At 37.5% G+C, this 18,267-nt stretch overlaps 1 protein-coding gene across 2 annotated transcripts; it reads left to right on the top strand.

The window, feature by feature from the left end:
- Positions 1-580: 580 nt before the first annotated feature.
- On the top strand, positions 581-17,201 carry net (atonal bHLH transcription factor 8-like protein net). Of its 2 annotated transcripts, none has more exons than XM_029319922.2 (2): positions 581-1,644; positions 14,222-17,201. In XM_029319922.2, the coding sequence occupies exons 1-2, from the start codon at positions 1,623-1,625 to the stop codon at positions 15,391-15,393; spliced, it is 1,194 nt and encodes a 397-aa protein (XP_029175755.1). In that variant the 5' UTR covers positions 581-1,622; the 3' UTR covers positions 15,394-17,201. The 2 variants fall into 2 exon arrangements, with proteins under 2 accessions (XP_029175755.1, XP_029175753.1); XM_029319920.2 differs by having other exon boundaries at positions 582-1,674.
- Positions 17,202-18,267: the final 1,066 nt, after the last annotated feature.

Genomic DNA, 18,267 nt, shown 5'->3' with positions numbered 1-18,267 from the left:
GGAGGGTATACCATGGATAAAGCAGAAGGTTACGACGAAGGCAGGGCGAGAGCGGTCAGAAACAAGAGGGCAGTAAAAGGAACAAAAATTCGGAGGTCGAATCTCCCGTGATCGCAACGTCGGTAAACGGCCTCCGCCACGAGACTAAAGAGAGAGGAAGCGGAGAAAAGACTCCCGCGGTGGTCAGTGAGTCCCATAAACTCGCGATTCCTGGCTGTTCCCCGGCATCTCTATACGTATACACGCATACGTACGCACACCGTCGCAGGTCGAGTGCGCGCTACCACTGGTGGGTGGGCAAAGCGGCTATAAGGCACGATGAAAGAGAGACGAATGAAGATAGAGGGAGAGAGAAAGGAACGTAGGGTCAGTAGAGAGGAGACCAGGTAGAGGAAAAAGGAGAGAAGATGGAAGATAGAGAAGAAAGGAGAGCTCGAACAAGCGAGTGGTACAGAGAGAAACTGTGAGCTAAACTCTCGGCTTGCTGGCGCCGCTCTGTCGGCCCCCGCTGACTCCCGCCGCCAACAATGCGTGCATTCCCCCCTTTCCTCTCCCCTCCCCCCCGTCCCGCGACCATCGCCACCGCCGACGCCAACGCGCTGCGTCGCCTAACATCTCGGTGGTTCTACCAATACCAATGAACGGCGACATCGGAGCTACGATCAACGGCGCCAACATCGGAGGACACCTACGTCGCATCGCGAGAATCATTGGAGGGAAATTAAGAATCAATAGGATCGTTAAGAATCGTTAAACCATTAAGTCCCAACCTCGTTATGAATCATTACTGACATCGGATACAACATCTCGACGGACGTATCAACTGACATTACCGCTGGCTGTCTCGCATCATCTCACACCGTGCATTAGAATCTAATGTTGTGTGTGGGGGTAGAATATACTACTACTGATATTACCACCACCACTATATTATCAGCCGCGGTTGAGTATGTAGGATATAGGGGATGACGACGCATATACCACTACCATCACCGGCGCCAATGTTGTCACGGGATCTTTTCCGGCCCGATGGATCCCCACCATCGTTGCATGCTCTCTTGTATATACCGCATTTTCGAATACGACAAAGCTTGTTGGTGAACGAGAGAAAGAGAGTCCGCGGCGACATCAGGTCGCTAGTTGGTGGTATTAGTGCCAGGCGGTAGTAGTTCAGTAGTACTACTAGTGTTGCTGGTATTGCTGGCAGTGCTCTGGTGGTGCTGCTGGTGGTGGTGGTAGCGCGACGATGGTGGTGGTGGCGAACAAGCTGGTGGTGGTGGCAGTTGGAGTACGGACCAGTCGGGCCTCCCTCGCACACGTAAGAGCGTGAAACGGAGCCGAGAGTACACCAAGTGAGTCAGTTCGCTGTCGACTGCGATCGCAATAGGACGTGTGTCGTTTTTTGTCGAGTTCATATCGCCTACACCGATCCGCGAGATCACATCAGTTCGCGGAACGTTACCTCGCGAACAGAATTTTGGGATTACCAATTAAGCGACAGATCAACGCTTTGATTGACACGTGTCGAGATTTGTGGATCTATCTACCGGAGGGAGAAAAGGGAAGTGTATTTGTGGGTGAAGGAGTGAACCGGTGAAGTGCCGGTGGTCCATGAGAGGAAAATGAGCGAGCACGTGGTGGAAAGTACGTTCGAGCTTTCAGCTTTCATGAAAGGTGAATTTTAATTCATGGTCCGTCATGCGCTCGCGGACTTTAATCGATCGATGACACGAGAACCGAAGCGAAGATGATCGCTTTAAATTGTTGATCGCTTGGACTTTAACTTTGACTCGCTCGATTTAACTCTGTTTTTCGTCCCTTTAAAGTTAAAATGATATAGATGATTATGAAAAATAGAAAATTCGATATTTTTAATTAATCACTTGCAAAGTTATTTTTCCAGTTATTTTTTAGAAGATTAGATTTTCGAAAAAAATCAAATCTTGATTTAATTGAGATTGCTGATTCAAATTAAAACAGTTTTAAACAGATCACATGCTGAATGTGATCTCATTATAAGAATAATTGAAAAATGTGTAAAAATAAATCGAAATTGCAAAATAATTTGTCTTCGTGCGAGACTTTATTCTGAAATTGATTTTGAAAATCTATTGAGTATGTATTATCTCGATTACTCTATTTGAATATTGCGATATATTAATAAACTTGCACATTAATAAAAATGATACCGAACGTTACCAATGTTTGCAAACATCAGCTTGAATACAGAACCGTTAATCTATAAAGAAATACCGAACTTTAGTTTTAATCAAACACATAAAATTATTAAAATGTTTAACATTGAAACATTCGTACGAAAAGAATTCTACAATCGATTTATTTTTGTATAAAAAATCATTGTGATTGCACAATCACTGTATTCTGTACAATGACTCTTAGTCAAAAAAATTAATTTGTTATCCTTGCTGGATTATATATATAATATTTTAGTCACTTTATTCCATATCAATTTAATTATGAAATGATTCTTATTTTTCTTCATTTCATTCATTTTAGATTTTTGACTCAGAAGCTTTTATATTTTCTCGTGTCATCGATCTAATAATATGTAAGCTTGTAACTAGAATGTAAGAGTACTCCACAATTTATGGCGAGATTATAATTAATCCAACTAAGCCCACGAATATCTGATTCGAGCTCTGGATTTGTTTTGTCGACCTTAAATCGATATACGCGATTGACATTTCAAAAACCACGAGGTATAAAAATACGCAAAGTAATAAAATCCTATCGAATATTCCGATACTCTTAATGCGCGTTGAATCATGAGACTGATCATTTAAATGTGGACCGATCAATACTCGCTCTTTTTGATATGGACCGATAATTATCTTTATGAACGGCGCCGATGCGGAATGAGAGATCGCGTTCGATGAATCGAAACGAAAAACGAAGGAGAAATCAGCTAAGGGCGTTGATCGAAATAAATTTGTATACAATATAAAAATTAGGCAGAGGAAAAAAATACGCAAATAAACTGATACAAAAACGGAGAGAATATAAAACATATAAAAAAATGTCATTATTATTAGTAGATGTAATTTAATTTAGTGACAGTTCTAGTAAACGTCATAAGAAGTCATAAGCATAACTTTGACATTAGACGTACAGGTAGTTGTCATACGAAACTCACGCAAGCACGTTCGCGTGGAATAATTATAATTTACAGCAATAATAACAATAATAATTCAAAGCCATTTTTTATCTTAAAACATATCTTGTTCACAATCGCGGGACTAGACTATCGTTGTTTGTGCGTAAATGCCAGACGACAGTCTGGGCATTTTTGCTAGACACTGAAGGTATATAGCTTCAGGAGGAGAGAAAGAGAGAGAACAGAAAAATGCGAGAAAGAGACGACAGTAATAGAGGTGGTGTAGTGGCACCGGCTGTGGCTGCGACGGCGCCAGCGTGGGTCGTCACACACATATAACCACAAAGAAACACGCCCGAAGTACAGGCGACCCCCTTTGACCGAGCTTGAAATCGGTGCTGGGCATCTACGCGTAAACAACAATGCCTGTGGAACAGCAGATTCAACGTGGCGCGTCGATTTAACTTAACGTCCGGGAGAGACCGAAATCTGACAATCTATTTAATGTGTCGATCCTATAATAAGATCACCCTAAATGCGAAATAATATATATTATCTCTTGAATTTATTAATGAAATTCATTATCAAGTTTTGCCTAATTATACTGTTTATCTGTATGATAATAGATATTCAAGTCTCTCTTCATTATATGTAGATGTCTCGAAAAGTCATAAGGTAAAAATATCGATGAAATATCAAACATCTGCGGTTAATAATAAGGAGAAATAAAAAAAGATTCTATCTAACCATAAAAAATTATATCTTTAATCGAATATTGGATGATATATTGCTCACATTCTAAAAATATCAATTTTATTGTTAATATTGTTAGAACAATGAAGAATTGTGTGTGATTAATTTAATTATTAATAAATAGTATAAATAATAAGGTACATTGATATTTGAATCAACATTATGTAGTTAAAATAATGACAAAATATATTTTTTGATTAATTAATTTGTATAAATTATTTATTTAAATTAATTTTTTATTACTTTATTAATTCTCTTATTGGTTTTTCTAATACTTTGAATAATAAATAAAAATGTATTATATTAGTATATTTATTATATTAATTTATACCTTATATTTATGGCAACGAGATTGCTGACTATTTATATAGCCAACACTAATCATTATTTATTTTAGATATCTTGATAATAATATAATATTTTTCTTGATCTCGAAACTGCCATTAATCTTATCATTGAAAAGCATCACAACGTCGTTCTCTGAACATAATTGATCTGATACGTGAAATCGTATAACAATAAATGCATAACAGACATGACGAGCGTTTTAATTAGATCGTACCTGTCCTTTCCGCGATAAGTATATTATCAAGATAGTGCCTATCGGCTACTGCGCTACACCTAAGTCTACGCATTCATTAACATACTCATCTCCTCGCCCGACCACTTTTACTCTCAAACCAGCCGCCTGCACAGTCGGCATTTGATCTCAGCTATAATAAACCGCAACAAGGAAATGAAAAGTTATTCAAAATTTTATAAAGAAAGAGAGAAAAAAGATATTATATACCAGTATTCTTATAATTAAATGACATTGCACCATAATGCATTATCTCCATAAATTAATGTGTACCGTTTTGTTGATTGCCCCTTCCTCACTTACTGCCTTTATAGGTGTACGATAATCGATATAAATTTTGTCTGAAATTTATTGCACCAGTTTTGACCTCGCCATTGAGAGTGCAATCGATATCTTATTGATTCGCGTTATGGATATAAAGAGTGTTACAAGATGAAAAGATTTTCCTCTCGTCATCTCTACTTTATTACATTATAATTTATAATCCTACACCTACTACTACCGTGATAACTTCAATGATAGCTATATTTTTGAAAGTATCTCGTTTTTTTCCGAAAACAACGTTTTATTCCGCTGTTTTTCTAAAAATTTGCATAACATGCAATTAATAAAATTCCAAAAGTGGATATTTTAAATATTTATTTTACAATGAATCGTGAATAGCTTTTTATTAAGTTTTTAAAAAATGTGAATTTACCTTAGAATTTATCTAAATCCGAATGTTTCAACAATTTCGAGACACCCAGCATATGTGTAATCGATAATGCACGATGAGAGATGCATTGCAATGCATGCGACAGCGAGCCACTTGTTCTCCATCATCAAACGCACAGTTGACGTGATTAAAATAAACGCGCGGTTCGATTCCCTCAGAGAACTTTATCCGCGCTCGAAATAATCGTCAACGAGAAAAATCTTTGGTGCGAATGAAGAAAATAATAATGTTGGCCGAAAATGTTATAATTTAAAAAATGGATGCTTTTGAAGTACGCGAGTTTTTTCATACAAAACTTATGAGAACGTGATTCGTTGAAACTTACACAATATCGCGACATATCTGCCCACTCATTCGCGTATATACGTATATATATTATCATTCGCGATTTTATATTGATTTAAGCACACATGGATAAATATACGAATAATATTCACGCAAGCCCGCGGCACGTGGGTCGCTTACACGTGTTTATTACGCGGATTGATACGCGTCGCAGCACATGCATAAAATGAGAAAGACAAATATTGGACAGTTACATTCGTCGCAAATCTAAAAACTGTACAGGACATTTTCTCCCAAAAACACCGAAATATATATAACAACAACCACTAGCGAAAAAATATAGCAATTGTGTTTTGAGATAATAGTATAATATATGTTTTTTTAGTTACAAACATTTGTAAAAAAATTAGTTTAGTTAAAATTAAATTTTATTTTCTAAAACATAACTACTTTAATTATATTATTTGCATAATTTTTGTATAATAGGGATGTAATATCTTTATACAGACGCATAAACCTCTCCCTCTTTCTCTTTTTACTAAATTTTGATTTATAATTGTGTCTTAATTATTTTATGATATTTAATATTAAAAATTAAGACATTGATTATTTATTAAGCAAATGTGGTTATTTCAAATAATTTATGAAAATAAATAAAATGTGCGTGCGTTTAGAGAATACTTACATAAATTCTTAATAAATAAAGAAAAGAAATATTAAATAGAAAGAATCAGAGTAAATATTTGCTACGAGTCAGGAACATTATAAGCCTGCTGAAATTTGGAAACTGTTTTGAATGTCATACAAAACATGTAACATCGACACGAAATGACATCAGAAAAGTTTACTCAGATTAAATAACTTGAAAAATATAATTTGGTTTACAATGATTTATCGTCATTTATTTTTTTCTTATTAAAATAATTTAATAATTAATTAAACTTGATAAATTTTTGAAGTTAAATATAATTATCTTGTACAACAAATATTTTTCTTATCACAAATTTTACAATTGCTCCATTATCAAAACATTAACAATTAAAACTTTTGCGTACTCGACAATACGATATTTTGAAGATTTAATATCTGTGCAAGTGTTAAGCATATTGACAAAGGTCAAGACACAAGGTCAGCGAAAGAGAAAAGAGAATTCTTTTATCGCGTGCCGCCGATCGATATCTCCTGCTATTAGTTCTTGTGCACTCGTCCATTGACGTCTTAAGTGGCATTTGCATGATCAATTATAAAAAAAGAAGAGTACAGAGCTATCATAATCATCCACACAAATAATATGTTTTTCATCAAAATAAAACAAATCTTATAAAATATAAATCATACTAATTTTGAAAAAAATTGTAAAAAAAATTAAAAAATGTGTAGAGATTAAATATAAGTACTAATAGTAGTGGTAAATAAAATTAAATATTCTTTAGACCTATTTAGACCTACATTAAGATTGAAGAGACATATACATTTAATTTTTAATTTCATAAAAAAGCAACTTATTATTTCTTGTAAGAAAGAAAAATCTCAAAAGAGTAAAATTCACGAAACGAATAAAATTGGAGAATTCTTTTTTCTCTATATAACATCTCCTTTTTAACTCTTCTCGTTCATAATTATAATTTAAAATTTGCTTCGGTGACACATGATCTATACAAACGAGCTCTTGTCCGTCTGAATAAATCTTCAAAAAAGGAGAAAAGAGAGAGAGAGGGAGAGAGAAGAGATAAAGCACGAGCAGGAAAATGATTTCACAGCTAGATCGCGCAAAAGGATGTTACAAGAAAATAAATTACGCATTCAGCACATACAGGCATTGTGTTTACGCGATGCCGCCCAACACCGATTGGCCAGATTCCGATAGAGCAAACGCATGTGAACGATGCAAAGTGAAGAAGCCGGTAGAAGAAGTAGATGCAGCGCGGGAGAGATAGATACACAGAAGCATTGTCGCAATCGAATCTACCGGCCACGCGAATGATCAACTTGATACACCGAGTCATGCTCGCTCTCACGAGCATCTGGCTAGCGCCATCGCCTTCTCTCCTCTCTGTCTCTCTCTCTTTTGCTCTCTTCTAAATAATCTCCTTCGATTCCTCTCCATGAGACGAAGCCGAGTACGCGTTCACATAGTGTGCTTTCTCTTATCATTCATGAGAGAAACATATGGATATCATGAGAGACTATATATATATAAATAGAAATAAATTTTGCATCAGGTTACGATTATTTTGCTTTAGTGACAAAATGAATGAAATTATGTGTTCGATCAAATATTTTTCTTTTCGATTGTAACATAGTTTTTTCACCGCGACATATAATTATAATCGCGATGATTCGATCGATGTGACATGAAAGAAACAAAAGTGGCGACAGAGCAAAACTTGGTTTTTCAAGAACCTTCCGAAGATCGAAATCGCGAAAGTATTAATGTCTCATTATCTGGATCGAACCGGTCAAGTGCAACGAATACAGCGAGTCGATTTATTTATGTCGGACGAGAAGAAACTAGCGAACTTGCTTCCCTCGGTCGGAAGCGCGATGGTATATTGGCAGCGCGATAAATGCAGCGCGCGCTCTCCGGAGAGGATCGGGACAGGAAACGGCGCATCCACGGCGGCGTCGCGTCGGCGAGATTTATCGGCGAGTGTTGTTTTTTTTATTTCCTCCTCCCCTTTTCTCTCTCTCTCTCCTTCTCTCTTCCGCGCGTGTCCGCCGCTCGCTTCGCGGAAAGCAAAGCTCCGGCGGAAATGCGACGCGCCGCTATACGAGAGTGGAATATAATAGCGCGGGATAGCTCTCCCGCCGTGTCGTTGTGTTGCGCAAGCCTTTGCACGAGGCTTCCTCTAAGAAGAGGATTACCGAAACTCTCACTTTTTCTCTCCGGTTTTCCATCTGGCTTATTTTCGAAGGAACTTACTGCACTTAGGAACGAAAAAATTCCGAAGATATTTTTTATATAAATCGACTCTTCATATCTGTCTTATAATAAAAAAAAAAAATTTGTTTGTATTTTATTTCAAGAAATCGAAAAGAAAGAAAACGATCGTGTAAAAGAAATTTTTGATTTATTTTCTAAGCAATTTATACTGGTTAAAATATTATATTCCGTTTTTTCACTTAAGCAAGATAAACATATTCAATATATCTTAAGTATTTATCTCTTATACAAAATATCGCGATATTATATCTTCTAATTTAAACTCCTACAGAGGGAAAAGGAAGAGGAGAGACTCTACGTCTTATTACAGTCGCGGCTATTTTCGCGACGCAAACGCAAAGAATAGCGTGAAGCGAAACTCAGCAAAGTCGCCTTTCTCGGCCCTGACAAGGAGAAGCAGAAGGGAATAATCAGACGGTTAATTCGGCCGGCGCGGCGCACACTTTTCGCGCCCACGTGTCGCGTCGCGGTCTTAAATCAACCCGCTCTCGCATAATTCTCCCAATAATATTACGGCAAAGGCGCCCACGAGAGCGCGTGACTGCGAAACACGCGTTGACACGCGTTGAAACGGTAATCACGGGAACGGCTCGAAGACTGCTCGTTAGGCAATCGTTAAGTACGCGGTATCGAGAGTCATTAAGGCATTCGCGTATCGGCCGCGGCGATCTAAGTCATCGCGCGCCGATCGTATAAATATATACAAGCACGAACGCTCGTATTACGTTGCTATTACGACGCGTAACAGGTGATTATTAGCGGCCCACGGCGTCGTCGCGCTAGGCGCCGGATGCAATTGGCGTCGCGTAATTACGCGAACCAGTCGACACCGTTCAACGCGCCGGCACTTTATAATTCCGCATAAAAGGCGGCTCCGACGACGATGACAGACGGCCGCCCGTTTTCATTCGGACAATCACGGAAATCACTCGGCGAGTGATCTTACACGATCGAGAGTAACCTTATTTCCCTTATTTAGCTCGTTCCATTTCATTCCTCCAACTACTTATCGATGAGAAAAAAAATGTAATGTCTATGCAATTCGAATACTTTGAGATGATCATTAGTTCCTGTCCATTAGCAGCGCGAAACTAATCAAAGTATATGCTATCCAAGATTTTTAAATATAATAATGAATATAATATTTTCGCTACAAGCGATTTAAAGGTAAAGTTTTAAAAGTTTAAGTTTACGCGCACGACAGTATAATTAATAAAAATGTTTCTTTTTTATATTTTAGAATATTCGAACACAGATAAGCTATAACTGTCAGCATATATGAATATTGTTGTCTCGCTCATCAATATTATGAAACGCGCATAGTGAACATTTTAAGATACATCGATCATCCTACGCTCACATGCTCTTCTTTCTGTTTTCCTCGAACCTTTCGTAATCCAGGCCATAGATCACGCTCGAATCTCGCTTATCGAATTCTTAGATTCTTCTTTACATATGTTACGCTACTGCGCAAAAGAAGAGATATCGTTTTCTAAATGATATTATGCTCGTCATTAGCGCTGTACCTTGGAAAATCGTGCGGCTGAACAAATTTCGGTCGCGTTCGCGAGAATCACTTGCGTATTCTATATTTAACCACTTCGGTGCTATACAAAGCTCTTAAAAGCTGTTGGAAGTTTCCCGACACATCCCACGTGTTCTCATCTCTTCGCCCCTTCAATCTTTCACGTGGGAGAGAAGCGCCCTCAATAATCTTCTTTTAATCAAGAAGAGCAAAAACGAGGTCTTTTCCTGTTTCGTTTTTATTTTATTTTCGTCTTATTTGTATCAATAAATTGGAGACTATTCCTCAAACTTTTTTTTATATTCGATGTGTTTAAAATATCTAAACTTGCCGCAAACTTTTTAAATTTTTGAATTATTGAAAGAGATATATGTATATATATAAACTGGTTAAGTATATTTATTAAATAAAATTATCTTTGTAATTGATATATATTCCTTTCTAATACAGAAATATATAAAAATATATGTATATGTATATTATACGTATACATATACGTATATATATACATTTGAAATTATATATGTATATTCTCTTAAAACATTTGCAGAAAATTATTTGATATGTAGTCTTTCATAAAAAATAATAATTAAGAAATAATTTAATATTCCGTACGTAATGCGATAGGCAAACACAATTGTGCAAAAAAAATACATCAAATAAAAATCGTTTTTCCACGAAGAAACGTCACGTGAAAACCGCGACATCCGCTGCGACGGAAGGTCGATGTGCAAGCCGTTGCGTTCCATCGCGAGAGTTTGCACAGATGTGGCCAGCGTGTTTGAACAAATGTGAACGAGACGAAGATACATGCCACGATATTCGCGACTCGATTGCAAAATACGGCACGAGCGCGACTCCATGTGGGCGCGTTGAAAAGAAAAGCTCTGACGTCTGCAGACAGATTTTTGCCTTGTTCTAGATTATCGGAATGATTCTCAGCAGGACACTGTCGTTTATAATGAGATGTCTGAGAATTCAGCTTTTTGTGCTCATCAAAATTGTTTCACGTGGCAATATGCGAATATCGGCGGAAGCGATTTTATTTAAATTTAACGAGAATACTACGCGTACCTTTTATATGTCATTCATTCATTCATTCAGTTACTTTGCTCCGAATATTTTATGTAAATTTAAAGAAAAAAATGTTTATGTGTGCACATGTATGTGTGATGCATATTTCGATACATTTCGAACTGCGGCGAACGCGCGATCTCCCTCATCGGCTTCGTTTTTTTTTTGCTGTGTCATATTTATGAATCGGCCGATGATTGAGCGTGTGTCTCGGCGGCGCCTGCTGATGACCCCTAATGACCTGACCTTTTGCCGACACCGCCGCGATAATTTCCTTTCAACGCGCTCATAGTTTTTGGTTTTTACGCATGGATGATAAGAAAATTACGACGCGATCTAACTATAAACTCTTTCTACGTATAGAAATGCGTAAATTTAGCAGGGCATCGATATATAATATACTTTAATTGATAACGATTCAACGCGATGTCTTCAAAAGCGTGCATGCTTTTTTCACGCTATATATTCGTGCTAGATATTATTTAGAAATTAATTAGAAAAAATTCAATTAAATTAATTTAAAAAATTCAATAATGAATTGCAGAGATTAATATATGTTTGTCTAATATCAAAGGGACTGCACCGGGATATCGGTGCATCAGTGGCAAGCAGGAGTTGTAGGATTAAGAGGTAGAGGTTCTGCTTTTTCTTGTTAAACAATATTAACGATCATAGCCGACAGCGGCGGCAGATGGTCGCTATCGAGAGTGCGGCCTTGTTATCGGTATGATAACGCTTCTAAACTAACACGCAACGAGCACAGACGATGCCAGGTGGCTGGGAGTGTTATCTTCCTTTCGCGCGAACACAAGTTCCGCTTCACTTGTACTCACACTCTCTCGTTCTAATATAATAATGCGAATCTTATTCGTACTCGATTCACTTTGCGACTGAAAAGAAATGGCGAGAGGCTGTTTTACGCGCGAGGCGATATTTCACGGTAATATTTGACGAAGAATGAGCAGATTGCTCCAATTAATTCCAATTTTGACTCGAGGTCACGAAAAATTACGTCGTTAATCGCACGTGAATCGAAGTGGCTGTACGGAATCTATATTTGGCTCCGATCAGCCGGCACTTATCGTGCTCGAAGGAAGCCCTTCCGGACAGCCTTTTTCGACTGGATGGCTTCCAAGTTACACGGAATCCGCAAAAAGTTTTCGGGAAAGCGTCGCTGCGAGGTCAGTGCGATCGCCAACCAGAAAGGAAAGACGATCCGATTTGTCGCGATTGCGATGACTCCTCTCTCGGAAAGGCAATAAAAGGAGAGCAACGAACAGACGAGATTGGCGCCAGCGCCATGTGGCGGTCGTGCTTTGGCTGCCCGTTTTGCTTCTCGAGAGAACACGAAAAAAAAAAAAAGAAAAAGGAGAAAATAGAAGGGAAGATGCGGAAGAAATGCGTCTTATTAATACTGCAGGATCGAAATCCAGCTGGATTTGATCGTTAATTTTCAATTGGAAAATATCTTAAAAAATTCACTACTATCTCTAAATCTATTTTTTCTATCTTGTATATTCCAAATTATCCTGACGAATTATTTCCAGTTTGTAATAAAGTGCGCAATTAAAAGTATAAAATATCAATTTTGATTTCTAATAAGTATACGACGCCGGATGTCTTCTAAAAACATTAACTTGATCCAGTAATCTCTCATTCGAGAGAAGAGGCTAATAAGACACAGAGAATGGGGAATGCGAGAGGAGGCTGGAGCGGAAAGCGAGGCTAAGAGACGAGAGATGGGAGAGTCGGCGCCGGCGATCCGCGATCGAGAAATCTGATGCATCTGCAACGCGCGTAGGTCGCGCTTGTCGCCACGTCAGCGATCGTATAGACTCGGATGAATTATTGCATGACCGATCGATGATTGTCGGATAGAACCGCGCGTTCGATCGTTCGCTTTCGTTAAACAGCCGTACAGCGAATTCGTCGAATGATTTACGTAATCGCGAACGAAGAAAATATTTAGAAAATATCGCGTAGGTCGTTCGCTCGGTTCATACAATTACGGAATTTCATGTCTCGGAAGAAATGTGAGAAAGGTCGCGAAATCGCGATCTCTCCTCCTAACGCCGGATAAAATTACGCATCGTCGTATTTGCATACGCATTTGTTATACAAATATGTATTACGCCAACTCATTTGATAATTCGCGCATTGTATACACTTTGCTGCGAATTTTGCTCTCTTTTTCAAGATTGTTTAAAATTCACGTCAAATAATTTGTATTATCATTTAAAAAATTATCATATTAATCATATTATCGTATTATAATTAAAAAATAAAAATTTTAAACGAATAATCTTAAAACCTTGTATATACGATAAGAAATTTATAGAAACATACAGGTGTCGTTCCAACTCTCATAATGTGTCAGATGTTTAAAAGGGGCGAGGGGTAGCAGTAAGTCGCACGATGACAAGCGTCTTTGCCGGCGATACTAAAATCAGCGAAATTAGTCTCTGCCTTGGAATCCGAGTCGACTCGACTCGGAGAAGCAGAGGGGAGACGCAGACATACGCATATTATAATTTTCTCTCTCTCGCGCTTGGTCGGTCCTTGTGTGCGCGCCAGATGGTACCAGCTGGATGACGCATCAAAGCAGAAAATCTACCGCGTGTCCGAAGCGCGGTTCCGCCCACGGAATCGCGAGGGAAACACGTGCGTCGCCACGCCGTCCGTCACGTTGTACGAACGCAATCTCGGAATGCGAGAATTCGATAAAATTTCATATAACGCCTACGTTTTCGAAGATTTTTTACATACATCAGCATCCGCACACTGACACCGCATTGCATTTCAATGGCAAACTATTCGAATAGCTTATTTTATATCGATTCAATCTGTATTGAATAATTAATTATACAATTTCTTTAATAAAAATATTAATCTTTTATAAAATTCTGATTAATATCATGTTTATATTACGCAAGAAATACGTATTTCTTGCGTAATATAAACATGGTATTAATCAGAATTTTATAAAAGATTTTCGTTATCATATTGTTATTCTTTGAAAATTGTCAATAATAATTTTAAAAATATAGGATAAAGAAATTTTTTTCTGATTACATTATATATTCAATACAGCATAAAGGACCGAAAAAAGTTTAAATTGCATTAAATTTTATTATTATTTATAATAGATAATTTAATATTTTTATATTATTTACAGCGCTCACAAAATAGAGAGCTATAATTAACGATCATTCTTTCTTTTTCGTTTACAGCCAGTGTCATGGCGGATTCTGAGAGGGATAGCAGCTCCGATGCTGACGAAGACAGCAGATCGGACCTACACTCGCCTACCGCATCTGAAGACAGCGTCGAAGTACAGGTGACGCCAATCTCTTTGAGAAACAAACGGAAACTGGCAGAGCCGCGCAAAATTCAGGAACCGGCTGTCATCGCGGCGCCACTGAAAAAGAGACGATTCGACCCGATCTCTGAGGAAACCACCGTGGGCCAGGAAGAGAGCAGATCGCTAAGCACAGCAAGTCCCTTCAGACCATGGGTTCGTGTCTCCTGTGAGAATGAATCCAAGACAAGTGTATCCTCGACGACGTCGATGACGACAATGACCACGGTGACGTCCAGCACGACGACGACAACAACGGCGACGACATCGGTGACATCATCGACGAAAACGTCATCCAGCGAGAAAGAGGAAGAGGAGAGAAAGAAGGAGCAAGATGAGACGATGCAGAGGTTACACGAATCATTTAGAAGACAACATCCTGCCAGTTACAACAAATCGTTCGTTTCCTCTCGACGAGAACTTCGTCAGAGGTTGTTCGAGTCAACGGCGCCGATAACAACGACACCATCTACGGTGGGCACCCTCTCCCGACATCCTAGACTGCAGGACGAGCCCTTGTCCTTGGTGGTGAGAAATGAGAAGCCCCGTGTGCCATCGCATCCCGCTGTTAGCGGCACCTACGAGAAGACACCATCATATATGATGGAGCATCTATTAGCGACGTCGTCTACTCGCAATCACCAGGATGATCAGAATCATAGAGACCATCAAAATCATCAAGCGGCGTCATCGGTGTCGTCAAAACATCAGGGCGGTCAACAGAGAAACTATAAAAACATGACGAGAGAGAGACGGATAGAAGCAAACGCTCGAGAGAGAACCAGGGTGCACACTATCAGCGCGGCCTTTGATACCCTGAGACGTGCCATACCTGCCTATTCGCACAACCAGAAACTGTCAAAATTGTCGGTATTAAGGATTGCCTGCAGCTACATTATGACGCTGTCCAAGATCATTGAAAACCCGGACGGCGACCTTATGGCTACAAGGAACAATGGCCCGACAGACTTGGATAGTTGTGTAGAATTGGTATCTAGGACCATACAAACGGAGGGCAAGCTCAGGAAGCGAAAAGATGACTGAACGAATTATGTTTTGAACATGAACAGCAAAGAATTTCCAGACAACAGAGTCTGTTATGAAATATGGAAGATTTCGCTCTACATACGCTTGTCAAACGCTTTGTCTTCTATTCTCGATTTGCGGGGAAAGGGAGAACGAGTTAGACTTATTAATGTAAAATAAATCGTTAGCTTTAACTATCGATTTTTAAAATTACGCTACGAGATTGTCTCGATTAGTTCGTAGAGTATCGATCAAAAACGCGTTAATTGAGATTGCGAATTATGGGCGCCATAAGAGGTTTTTCTTGTTCTTTTAAACAACGAATATATGCGTGTGTGTGTGTTCAATAAAATGATAATGAATTTTGTTTGCATAAAATGCTATGAAATAATTACTCACTATCATTGTATAGAATTTGTATGTAATGCATTCTTCGAAATCTCAATAAGCGAATTTTAGATTTTAATGAATACTCTCGACACAGGGAATTTCTGGCGCCCATGATTATGGCGCGGGTCATCTACCTATGTACCGATAGCAGCTGTGCAACCAGACAATAAATTTTTAGAAATATCCTCATACTTAGACGGCGCTTAATTTACGCAAACACTACTACAATCGTTGCACCGCATCATGAAAATTACGACGAAGGAGAACAATTTTCCAAATCAATTTTTATGATAAATAAACATTTCTTTTTACAATTGAAATATAAATATATACACATATAAATTATATTACAAAATATCATTTTTTAAATTTCATATTTTGGCGATGATAGATCCATAGACAGCATTGTAATGCATAATATATTTTACTTTGACGGAGCCTCAATATAGTTTATATATATATATATTGCCTTTCGAAAGAGTTAATTGCGAAAAACGCAAACGCGCCTTGATTTGACCGTATAAATTCGCGTGTTACCTAGAATAGCGACTTAAAAAATGCCGATCTAGAACGTAGGCGAGAATGAAAAAGAACGAAACAAAAGCGAAGACAATAATAATGCTGCTAGCGGTATATTCTCGATGAAACAGTCAACACATACATTACGTAGCATGACGATTAAAAATAATCCACCGCCATCGAAATTACAAACGATATCGTCTTCCTGTGAAAATATAATAGCCCGATAAAAAAAGAACGCGTAAAAAAAGTATCGTCATTATAACGGGGTCAGATCTACTATGAAGGTTTCTCACACTTTCGGAAAGACCTGCAAAGTCTACCGTTAAATCCGCAATTAAAAACAATTTAATGTTTATGAGCAGTAATAATCTGTTAAAAAAAAAAAAATACTTAATTCTAATATTAATATTAAATATTAAAAAATTAGGTTTTAATATTAATATTAATGTTGAAGATTTTTTTGAGAGAGAACATACGGTGTTATATAATGTTAACTTCGAAATATATAGATTTTACCCTGGTCGATAAATATAAATTCTTAATAACAAAAAAATTATGCGAAGTATTACGATTGTCATTAATGCGGGAGGAGGATGTTACCTGATCCTAAAGATGCTAAATATGTAAAAGTGATCGGAGAAGAGTCAACAGAAGTTCATATAGTCTTTTGGCGCGGTCCCGTTGACTGCGTATCAAACTTTTGTAAATAGTAGAAGTAATGATGTTATGATTAATGATTTATGCTGAAGCGAGATATAGTAATCGAACATGTGTTTACGTATGCGACACAAGAAAGCATTTGTATTAAATTAAGCCTTACGCGGCGATCCGATGCGATATTCGATATGTACCTTTTTACGTTGTAAGGCAACTTCGAGCAAAGTTCAAATGAAAGTGAAATTCAACAACGAAAATTTTGTTTCTTATTTGTATACACAGTCACATATCCTATCCTTTCATTTTCTGTCAATCCTTCTCATTCCTCGCGATCTCGTAATTATGACATTTTATTAAAATTAATTTTACTCTCCATTTATGAATTCTATTCAGACAAAGAACGAGAATAGAGAAATTTATTTTAGGAAAAGTTTTTAATCACTGTCTGATTACGAGCGTGCTGATTTATATTGCGAGCTTTGTTGAATTTTAATCAAATGATGCTGAAGATCTCGTTTAGTGTAACTAAATGTGCAACGAGAATATGGGTCACAGTCGTATCGCGTGCTGTCTCATGAAAATGCAACATTGAGCAAAAATATGAATTCAAGCTTGGCCGACATTGTTCAATCGAGTGTAAATACATAACCAGTCGCAGCCAGATTTCGCAAGTTTACCTAAGCGCCCGATGGAATCGCTGCTGCGTTATCGCGGCGACGAGGTAAAAGTGGATCCAATAGAGCAATTCGTAAAAATATACGCACACAATGTACGCGGCATGTATTCAGGTGTAACGACACCGAACGCATCGAGACGAGAATATTCCCCGAGCGAGCGAGCATCTGGCCCACAGATAACGATATCGATCAATAGTTCAATTGTGTTAGCTGTCGTACACGAACGCTTACGCGTGTTGCAAAACTGCATTTACGATTAATTGCAGTATTTTTTAAATTGTTTCTAATATATTCTTAATTTTCTAAGTTTATTTATACATTTGTTTAAATTCTTTGAAAAGTTAAAATTTTATTGCAATACTGTTCGAAATAAAACATCAGAGATAAGAATAATATTTAGATTTTAAATTGTACACAGAGAGAATTTTATCTTAGAATTTACTTTGAAAATTATGGTAATAGTGGGACAATATGGTATGGAAGAATGTTATAAAAGTTTCTCTGATTAATATTTACTACAATAAAAATATTAATATATGTACCACAATAAAATATGTTCAATTAAATAATAGTAAAATTTATTATGTATATATTAATATTTTTATTGTGGTAAATATTAATCACAGAAAATCTTTTATAAAATTTT

Source organism: Nylanderia fulva, unplaced genomic scaffold (genome assembly GCF_048542155.1).
Source record: "Nylanderia fulva isolate GAGA-0341 unplaced genomic scaffold, ASM4854215v1 Scaffold20, whole genome shotgun sequence".
Taxonomy (NCBI): Eukaryota; Metazoa; Arthropoda; class Insecta; order Hymenoptera; family Formicidae; genus Nylanderia; species Nylanderia fulva.
This window is presented reverse-complemented; position numbering and strand designations above follow the sequence as displayed.

Bases quoted from the DNA above. Each gene is read 5' to 3' on its own strand.
- net (XM_029319920.2), top strand. From the start codon at position 1,623: ATGAGCGAGCACGTGGTGGAAAGTACGTTCGAGCTTTCAGCTTTCATG. The intron at 1,675-14,221 runs GTGAATTTTAAT...TTTCGTTTACAG, and splicing joins GCTTTCAGCTTTCATGAAAG to CCAGTGTCATGGCGGATTCT.